The 10,436-nt window shown below is 49.0% G+C and overlaps 1 protein-coding gene across 1 annotated transcript in view; it reads right to left on the bottom strand.

Moving 5' to 3' along the window:
• Positions 1-5,963: 5,963 nt before the first annotated feature.
• Positions 5,964-10,436, bottom strand: part of PLCB3 (phospholipase C beta 3) — a 40,002-nt gene continuing 35,529 nt past the window's right edge. The window contains exons 29-32 of the mRNA XM_038764759.1: positions 10,142-10,231; positions 9,929-9,986; positions 6,748-6,834; positions 5,964-6,643 (exon numbers count right to left, since the gene is read on the bottom strand). Of these exons, the coding sequence (XP_038620687.1) occupies positions 6,401-6,643; positions 6,748-6,834; positions 9,929-9,986; positions 10,142-10,231 (478 nt within the window). The 3' untranslated portion in view covers positions 5,964-6,400. The remainder of the gene's footprint in view (positions 6,644-6,747; positions 6,835-9,928; positions 9,987-10,141; positions 10,232-10,436) is intronic.

Genomic DNA, 10,436 nt, shown 5'->3' with positions numbered 1-10,436 from the left:
AATCAATCGTATTTATTGAGCCCTTACTGAGTGCAGAGCACTGGACTAAGCGCTTGGGAAGTACAAGTTGGCGACATCTAGAGACGGTCCCTACCCAACAGCGGGCTCACAGTCTAGATGGGGGAGACAGAAAACAAAACAAAACATACTAACAAAATAAAATAAATAGAATAGATATGTACAAGTAAGATAAATAAATAAATAGAGTAATAAATATGTACAAACATTCTAGACTGTGAGCCCACTGTTGGGAAAGGACCATCTCTATATGTTGCCAACTTGTACTTCCCAAGCGCTTAGTACAGTGCTCTGCACACAGTAAGTGCTCAATAAATATGATTGATTGATCCCCATTTTACAGATGAGGTCACTGAGGCCTAGAGAAGTGCAGTGACTTGCCCAGAGTCACACAGCTGACAATTGGCGGAGTTGGGATTTGAACCCATGACCTCTGACTCCCAAGCCCAGGCTCTTTCCACTGAGCCACGCTTCTCTTTCTTCCCTCCCTCCACACCACATCCCGCCCACTGTTGGGTAGGGACCGTCTCTATATGTTGCCAACTTGTACTTCCCAAGCGCTTAGTACAGTGCCCTGCACACAGTAAGCACTCAATAAATACGATTGAATGAATGAATCCGCCACACTAGCCCTCTTCCTCCCTTCAAATAATAAGAATAAGAATAATAATAATGATGGTATTTGTTAAGCAGGGAAGCAGCGTGGCTCCGTGGAAAGAGCCCAGGCTTGGAAGCCAGAGGTCATGGGTTCTAATAATAATAATAATGATGATGGCATTTGTTAAGCGCTTACTATGTGCAAAGCACTGTTCTAAGCACTGGGGAGGATACGAGGTGATCAGGTTGTCCCACAGGGGGCTCACAGTCTTCATCACCATTTGACAGATGAGGGAACTGAGGCTAAGAGAAGTGAAGTGACTTGCCCCAAGTCACACAGCCAACAACTGGCGGAGCTGGGATTTGAACCCATGGCCTCTGACTCCAGAGCCCAGGCTCTTTCCACTGAGCCATGCAAGACTGTGACCCCACATGGGACAACCTGATCACCTTGTATCCTCCCCAGCACTTAGAACAGTGCTTTGTACATAGTAAGCACTTAACAAATGCCATCATTATTATTATTAATAAAAGCTTACTATGTGTGAAGCACTGTTCTAAGCACTGGGGGGGGGATCCAAGGTGATCAGGTTGTCCCACGTGGGGCTCACAGTCTTCATCCCCAGTTTACAAATGAGGGAACTGAAGCTCCGAGAAATGAATAATAATAATAATAATGGTATTTATTAAGCACTTACTATGTGCCAAGCATTCATTCATTCAATCGTATTTATTGAGCGCTTACTGTGTGCAGAGCACTGAACTAAGCGCTTGGGAAGTACAAGTTGGCAACATATAGAGACGGTCCCTACCCAACAACGGGCTCAGCACTGTTCTAAGCGCTGGGGAGACTACAAGGTGATCAGGTTGTCCCATGGGGGGGCTCACAGTCTTCATCCCCATTTTACAGATGAGGTCACTGAGGCCCAGAGAAGTGAAGTGACTCGCCCAAAGTCACCCGGCTGACAAGTGGCAGAGGGTGGATTAGAACCCATGACCTCTGACTCCCAAGCCCGGGCTCTTGCCACTGAGCCATGCTGCTTCTCATGATAGTAATAATAATAATGATGGTATTTATTAAGCGCTTACTATGTGCCAAGCACTGTTCTAAGCACTGGAGAGGTTACAAGGAGATGAGGTTGTCCCATGTGGGGCTCACATTCTTCATCCCCATTTTACAGAGGAGGGAACTGAGGCTTAGAGAAGTTAAGTAACTTGCCCAAAGTCACATAGCTGACAAGTGGCAGAGTCGGGATTAGAATAATAATAATAATGATGGCATTTATTAAGCGCTTACTATGTGCAAAGCACTGTTCTAAATGCTGGGGAGGTTACAAGGTGCTCAGGTTGTCCCAAAGGGGGCTTACAGTTTTAATCCTCATTTTACAGACGAGGTAACTGAGGCCCAGAGAAGTGAAGTGACTTTCCCAAAGACACACAGCTGACAATTGGCAGAGCTGGAATTTGAACCCATGACCTCTGACTCCAAAGCCTGGGCTCTTTCCACTGAGCCATGCTGCTTCTCTAAAAGCCCTACTGAGAACTCACCTTCTCCGGGAGGCCTTCCCAGACTGAGCCCCCACTTTTCCTCTGCTCCTCCTCCCCTCCCCATCACCTCCACTCCCTCCCTCTGCCCTTGCCCCTTCCCCTCCCCACACCACTTGTATATATATATATATATACATATATATAAACTTATAATTCTATTTTATTAATGATGTGTATAAGCCATCCTCTGCCAGCCAATTTTCCTTGAGAAGCAGCGTGGCTCAGTGGAAAGAGCCCAGGCTTGGGAGTCAGAGGTCGTGGGTTCTAATCCCGACTCCACCACTTGTCAGCTGTGTGACTTTGGGCAAGTCACTTCACTTCTCTGGGCCTCAGTTACCTCATCTGCAAAATGAGGATTAAAGTGAAGTGACTTGCCCAAAGTCACACAGCTGACAATAATAATAATAATAATAATGGTATTTGTTAAGTGCTTACTATGTGCAAAGCACCGTTCTAAGTGCTGGGGAGGCTACAAGGTGATGAGGTTGTCCCACCGGGGGCTCACAGTTTTAATCCCCATTTTACAGATGAGGGAACTGAGGCCCAGAGAAGTGAAGTGACTTGCCCAAAGTCACACAGCTGACAGTTGGTGGAACTGGGATTTGAACCCATGACCTCTGACTCCAAAGCCCGGGCTCTTTCCACTGAGCCACGCTGCTTCTCTAACAAGTGGCGGAGCCGGGATTAGAACCCATGACCTCTGGCTCCCAAGCCCGGGCTGTTGCCACTAAGCCATGCTGCTTGAATACCATTTAAAAAAAAAAATCAATTAATCAATGCCATTTATTGAGCGTTTGGGGTAGAGCACTGTACTAACCACTTGGGAGGGTATAACACAACAAAAGTGGTAGACACGTTCTTGGGTTGGGGGGAAACAGTCATATTAATAACGATTTTAAAAATTGTGGTATTTATTAAGCGCTTATTATATGCCAGGCACTGGAATAAGCGCTGGGGTAGATACGAGTTAATAATTATGGTTTTTGTGAAGCGCTTACTATGTGCCACACACTGGACTAAGCGCTGGGGTAGATACAAGTTAATAATTATGGTATTTGTGAAGCGCTTACTATGTGCCACACACTGGACTAAGCACTGGGGTATATAGGAATTAATAATAATTATGGTCTTTGTGAAGCGCTTACTGTGTGCCACACACTGGACTAAGCGCTGCAGTAGATACGAGTTAATAATTATGGTATTTGTGAAGCGCTTACTATGTGCCACACACTGGACTAAGCGCTGGGGTAGATACGAGTTAATAATAATAATTATGGTACTCATGAAGCGCTTACTATGTGCCACGCACTGGACTAAGCGCTGGGGTAGATGCAAGTTAATAATAATAATTATGGTATTTGTGAAGCGCTTACTATGTGCCACACACTGGACTAGGTGCTGGGGTAGATACAAGTTAATAATAATAATTATGGTATTTGTGAAGCGCTTACTATGTGCCACTCACTGGAGTAAGCGCTGGGGTAGATATGAGTTAATAATAATAATTATGGTATTTGTGAAGTGCTATGTGCCACACACTGGACTAAGCGCTGGGGTAGATACGAATTAATAATAATAATTATGGTATTTGTGAAGCGCTTACTATGTGCCACACACTGGACTAAGCGCTGGGGTAGATATGAGTTAATAATAATAATTATGGTATTTGTGAAGCGCTTTCTATGTGCCACACACTGGACTGAGTGCTGGGGTAGATACGAGTTAATAATAATAATTATGGTATTTGTGAAGCGCTTTCTATGTGCCCCGCACTGGACTGAGTGCTGGGGTAGATACGAGTTAATAATAATAATTATGGTATTTGTGAAGCACTTTCTATGTGCCACGCACTGGACTGAGCGGTGGGGTAGATACGAGTTAATAATAATTATGGTACTTGTGAAGCGCTTACTATGTGCCATGCACTGGACTAAGCGCTGGGGTAGATGCGAGTTAATAATAATAATTATGGTGCTTGTGAAGTGCTTACTATGGGCCACGCACTGGACTAAGCGCTGGGGTAGATACGAGTTAATAATAATAATTATGGTACTTGTGAAGCGCTTACTATGGGCCACGCACTGGACTAAGCGCTGGGATAGGAGTTAATAATAATTATGGTATTTAATAATGGCATTTTTATTAAGCGCTTACTTTGTGCCAAGCACTATTCTAAGCACTGGGGAGGTTACAAGATGATCAGGTTGTCACAATCTTAACCCCCATTTTACAGATGAGGGAACTGAGGCACAGAGAAGTAACTTGCCCAAAGTCACACAGCTGATAAATGGAGGGGCCGGGATTTGAACCCGTGACCTCTGACTCCAAAGCCCGGGCTCTTTCCACTGAGCCACGCTGCTTTTGTGAAGCACTTACTATTTGCCAGGCGCTGTACTAAGCGCTGGGGTAGACACGAGTTAATAATAATAATTATGGTACTCGCGAGGCGCTTTCTACGTGCCACTCACTGGGCTCAGCGCTGGGGCGGAGGCAAGTTAATCAGGTTGGACACAGTCCCTGTCCCACCTGGGGCTCCCAGTCTTCATCCCCATTTTCCAGATGAGGGAACTGAGGCACGGGGAAGTTTATTTGATTTGTACATATTTATTCTATTTATTTTACTTGGTTGATACGTTTTGTTTTGTTGTCCGTCTCCCCCTTCTAGACTGTGAGCCCGCTGTGGGGTAGGGACTGTCTCTAGATGTTGCCGACTTGGACTTCCCAAGCGCTTAGTACAGTGCTCTGCACGCAGTAAGCGCTCAATAAATACGACTGAATGGATGAATGGGTCTGACCCAAAGTCACACGGCGGACGGGCGGTGGAGCCGGGATTGGAAGCCAGATCCTCCGAGGCCCAGGCTCTACCCACTGTTGGGTAGGGACCGTCTCTATAATAATAATAATGATGGCATTTATTAAGCGCTTACTATGTGCAAAGCACTGTTCTAAGCACTGGGGAGGTTACAAGGTGACCAGGTTGTCCCACGGGGGGCTCACAGTCTTCATCCCCACTTTACAGATGAGGGAACTGAGGCCCGGAGAAGTGAAGTGACTTGCCTATATGTTGCCAACCTGTACTTCCCAAGCGCTTAGTCCACAGAGCTGACAAGCGGCGGAGCCAGGATTCGAACCCATGACCTCTGACTCCAAAGCCCGGGCTCTTTCCACTGAGCCATGCTGCTTCATTCAATCGTATTTATGTAGATATGTTTGTACATATTACTCTATTTTACTTGTACATATCTATTTATTTTATTTTGTTAGGTTTTGTTCTCTGTCTCCCCCTTCTAGCACACAGTCAGCGCTCAATAAATACGATGGATTGATTGATTAGGCCGCCCCGCTCCTCGCCACAACTGGCTCGGGGAGAATCGATCGTATTTATTGAGCGCTTACTGTGTGCGGAGCACTGTGCTGAGCGCTTGGGAAGTACAAGTTGGCAACATCTAGAGACGGTCCCTGCCCAACAGTGGGCTCAAGCAGCCGGATCAGCGGAGGTGGGGGCCGAAGAGGACGGAGGCTAATTCAAATAACCGACCTTAAGGGGGTTTATCTGGAGCCGGCAGACGGCCGGTTGTGTGCGCCTTTCTTTTCCATTATCCAAACTGTTTGGGTTTGGGGAGCCGGGCGTTTGTTTGGTTGGCGAGTTTCCATCCTCCCCTCCTTCCGACAGCGGGGAAAACAGGAACAGTCCACGCCGGGGTCGTGCCAACGCCTTGGGGCCCAGAGGTGCCGCTCAGACAGTCGGGCGGCTGTGGGTCCCCGACTCTCCCCAGTCACAGGTCGCAGCCCGGGCCCTGAAATCCACTTTTATTGATACAAAAAAACCCAAAAGGACGACGCTGACCGTGACACCTCAGGGGCGGCTCCCCCCTCCTTCGTCCCACCGCTCAGAGCCGCAGCTCCGGGGCCCACGGGGAGCGGGGGAGGCCAGGAGGGTCTTACGGAAATTGAAAGCGGGTGGTGGGGGGGGAAAGACAGCCCCGCTCGGGGACGGGAAACCGCTGCCCGCCCTTCCCGGGCCAGCGCCGCAGGAGGGGCGGTGAGGGGGAGACTACAGATGGACGATGGAGGAGGAGAGGCCCTGGGCCTGGAATTTAAAAAAATAAACAATTTCAAAAAAAAAAAAACGAAAATAAAAAGTTTTAAGAACGGAGTTTAGTGTCTTCAGAGCCCTCCTTTGAGGCCGGGGCCCCGTGGGCCCCGTGGGCCCGGTTCCCCGAGCCAGGGGCCGGGCTCAGAGCTGGGTGTTCTCCTCGTGGCTGTCGGGGCCGAGCCCGCCCAGGGGGCCACCGCCGCCGCCGCCACCACCGCCGCTCCCCGGGGCGTGCCCGTTGCTGGCCCCCCTGGCAGGGGCGTGCCCGTCGGCGGGGCCCTGCTCCTCCTCGGCGCCCTGCAGCCCGTCCCGCAGGCTCTGGCGAATCTCCTGGGGCAACCGTGCCCTCTGCGCCTGGCACTCCTGGGCTAGCTGGGCCAGCAGCTACGGGGGAGAGGGCCCCCCATCAGCCTCCGCCCCGGCTCCCTTCGCCTCCCCCTCTCGCCCGCTTCACCTTTGACCCCAACCCCTCGGCCCTTCCCTCTGACCTTCGTCTCCTCCTCATCCACCTGCTGGACCACCTGCTGCTGCCCGGCCACAAGACGCTCCCAGCGTTGCTTCTGGGCCTCCTCCAGCTGCGGGGCATAATGATAATAATGGTATTTGTTAAGCGCTTACTATGTGCCAAGCACTGTTCCAAGCGCTGAGGAGGATACAAGGTGATCAGGTTGTCCCACGGGGGGCTCACGGTCTTCATCCCCATTTTACAGATGAGGCCCAGAGAAGTGAAGTGACTTGCCCAAAGTCACACAGCTGACAAGCGGCGGAGCCAGGATTCGAACCCACAACCTCTGACTCCAAAGCCTGGGCTCTTTCCACTGAGCCACGTTGCTTCATTCAATCGTATTTATGTATATATGTATATATCAATCAATCAGTTGTATTTATTGAGCACTTACTGTGTGCAGAGCATATATGTTTGTACATATTTATTACTCTATTTTACTTGTACATATCTATTCTATTTATTTTATTTTGTTACTATGTTTGGTTTTGTTGTCTGTCTCCCCCTTCTAGACTGTGAGCCCACTGTTGGGTAGGGACTGCCTCTAGATGTTGCCAACTTGTACTTCCCAAGCGCTTAGTCCAGTGCCCTGCACACAGTGAGCGCTCAACAAATACGATTGATTGATTGATTGAGCGCTTACTGTGTGCAGAGCACTGTACTAAGCGCTTGGGAAGTACAAGTTGGCAACATATAGAGCCGGTCCCTACCCAACAGTGGGCTCACAGTCTAGAAGCTCACAGGCTGCTTCCCCCAAATAGTAAGCGCTTAGTACAGTGATCAGTAAATACAATTTAATGAATGAATGAATGGAGGGTGGTCTCAACCAAGAGTGGGGAGGGAGGTGGAGGAAGGGGCTCACCTAAGGGTGAGCCCTAGGGGGGCAGGGAGTGGCCCCATCTACCACGTGTCTGAAATGTGGACCTTGGGCAAGTCGCTTTACTTCTCTGTGCCTCAGTTACCTCATCCGTCAAATGGGGAGCCCCACGTGGGACGGGGACTGCGTCCAACCCGATTTGCCTGCATCCACCCCAGCGCTTAGTACAGAGAAGCAGCGTGGCTCAGTGGAAAGAGCCCGGGCTTGGGAGCCAGAGGTCACGGGTTCTAATCCCAGCTCTGCCACTTGTCAGCTGGGTGACTTTGGGCAAGTCGCTTCACTTCTCTGGGCCTCAGTGACCTCATCTGGAAAATGGGGATGAAGACTGTGAGCCCCACGTGGGACAACCTGATCACCTTGAATTCCCCCCCAGCGCTTAGAACAGTGCTTCGCACATAGTAAGCGCTTAACAAATGCCATCGTTATTATTATTATTATTATTACAGTACCTGGCACGTAATAAGCATTCATTCATTCATTCAGTCGTATTTATTGAGAGCATACGACTGAATGAATAAGCACTTATTACATATCACAATTCTTAATTGTTATTGGTTCCTCAGGGTCAGGAGGGGGATGGCCTGGTTCAATGTCCGTCTCTTCAGCAAGATGGTCGGCTCCTTGAGTCGGGGATTGTGTCTCCTCACTCTTGGGGCTCCCCGAAGTGCTTAGCACAGTGCCTCGCACACGGCAGTCAGTCAGTCAGTTGATCAATCGTATTTACTTATTTATTTTACTTGTACATATCTATTCTATTTATTTTATTTTGTTAGTATGTGTGGTTTTGTTCTCCGTCTCCCCCTTTTAGACTGTGAGCCCACTGTTGGGTAGGAACCGTCTCTATCTGTTGCCAACCTGGACTTCCCAAGCGCTTAGTACAGTGCTCTGCACACAGTAAGTGCTCAATAAATACGATTGATTGATTGATTGATTTACTGAGTGCTGTGTGGAGAGCACCATACTGAGTGCTTGGGAGAGTATAACAATAAACAGACACATTCCCTGCCCACTATAAGCTTACAGTCTAGCCAGGGAGACAGATAATTAATATCAACGTCAACCTCCCCAGTGCTTAGAACAGTGCTTTGCACATAGTAAGCGCTTAATAAATGCCATCATTATTATTATTATTATTAGAGTGCTGTGGGGAAGGAGGGATGAATAAAGGGAGTGAGGGCGACGTAGAAGGGAATGGGAGAAGGGGAAAGGAGGACTTAATCAGGGAAGGCCTCTTGGAGGAGATAGGCCTTCAGTATGACTCTGATGGAAGAAGAGTCATTGCCTGCCAACTTGTTCTTCCCAAGCGCTTAGTCCAGTGCTCTGCACATAGTAAGCGCTCAGTAAATACAATTGAATGAATCCCCCCCACCCTACCTCCTTCCCCTCTCCACAGCACCTATATATACGTATATATGTTTGTACGTACTTATTACTCTATTTACTTATTTTATTTGTACTTATTTATTCTATTTATTTTAGTTTGTTAATCTGTTTTGTTTTGTTCTCCATCTCCCCCTTCTAGACTGTGAGCCCGCTGTCGGGTAGGGACCGTCATTAGATGTTGCCAACTTGTACTTCCCAAGCGCTTAGTCCAGTGCTCTGCACACAGTAAGCGCTCAATAAATACAACTGAATGAATGAATCCCCCCCGCCCTACCTCCTTCCCCGTCCCACAGAACGTGTATATATGTTTGTACATATTTATTATTCTATTGATTTATTTTATTTGTACATATTGATTCTATTTATTTTATTTTGTTAATATGTTCTGTTTTGTTGTCCGTCTCCCCCTTCTAGACCGTGAGCCCGCTGTTGGGTAGGGACCGTCTCCATCTGTTGCCAACCTGGACTTCCCAAGCGCTTAGTCCAGTGCTCTGCACACAGTAAGCACTCAATAAATACGACTGAATGAATGAATGAATATGAGGAGGGAGGGTGTTCCACGTGAGATAGATCAATCAATCAATCGTATTTATTGAGCGCTTACTGTGTGCACAGCACTGTACTAAGCGCTTGGGAAGTACAAGTTGGCAACATATAGAGACAGTCCCTACCCAACAGTGGGCTGTCTCCCTGTTTCGTTTTGTTGTCCGTCTCCCCCTTCTAGCCTGTCAGCCCGTTGTCGGGTCGGGACCGTCTCTAGCCGTTGCCGACTTGGACTTCCCAAGCGCTTAGCACAGTGCTCCGCACACAGGAAAGGCTCAATAAATGAATGAACGAATGCCACTGGGCGACTGATTGGTCAGGCTGGGAGGGAGGGGGAGAAGAAGGAGGGGATTGTCCTCACCCTGCGGATGGAGTTGACCGATTCGGTGATGTGTCTCCGGTTAATCTCCGTCAGCTCCCTGGAAAGGGTCGGGGGGTGGCGGCGGGAAGGACCGGGGGATCAGCTCAGACCATCACTGCTGCCTGCCCTGCTCCCCCCGTAAAACGGACCCCCCCATCTGCGTCTCCCCCACTCCCGCACCTCTGTCCCGGGGCCCGGTTCCCAGCCTCTTACACCTCCTTCCGGTTCTTCTCCCGCTTCTTGGCCTCGGAGATGCTGTTGTGCCTCTTCCGTTCCAGGATCTTCTGCAGCTCCTTCTTCTCCCTAGAGGGACCGTGGCCGCAGAGGAGATGAGGCGAGACCCCGGCCCCACCTCCTTTTAGGGTGTGGGGAGCCCCCCCATCTCTCCTGATATCTTCCCCCTTTTAGACTGTGAGCCCACTGTTGGGTAGGGACTGTCTCTATATGTTGCCAATTTGTACTTCCCAAGCGCTTAGTACAGTGCTCTGCACATAGTAAGCGCTCAATA

This window comes from Tachyglossus aculeatus, chromosome 22 (assembly GCF_015852505.1).
Source record: "Tachyglossus aculeatus isolate mTacAcu1 chromosome 22, mTacAcu1.pri, whole genome shotgun sequence".
NCBI classification, from domain to species: domain Eukaryota; kingdom Metazoa; phylum Chordata; class Mammalia; order Monotremata; family Tachyglossidae; genus Tachyglossus; species Tachyglossus aculeatus.
The sequence above is the reverse complement of the archived record's forward strand: the minus strand, read 5'-3'. Positions and strand labels throughout refer to the sequence as shown.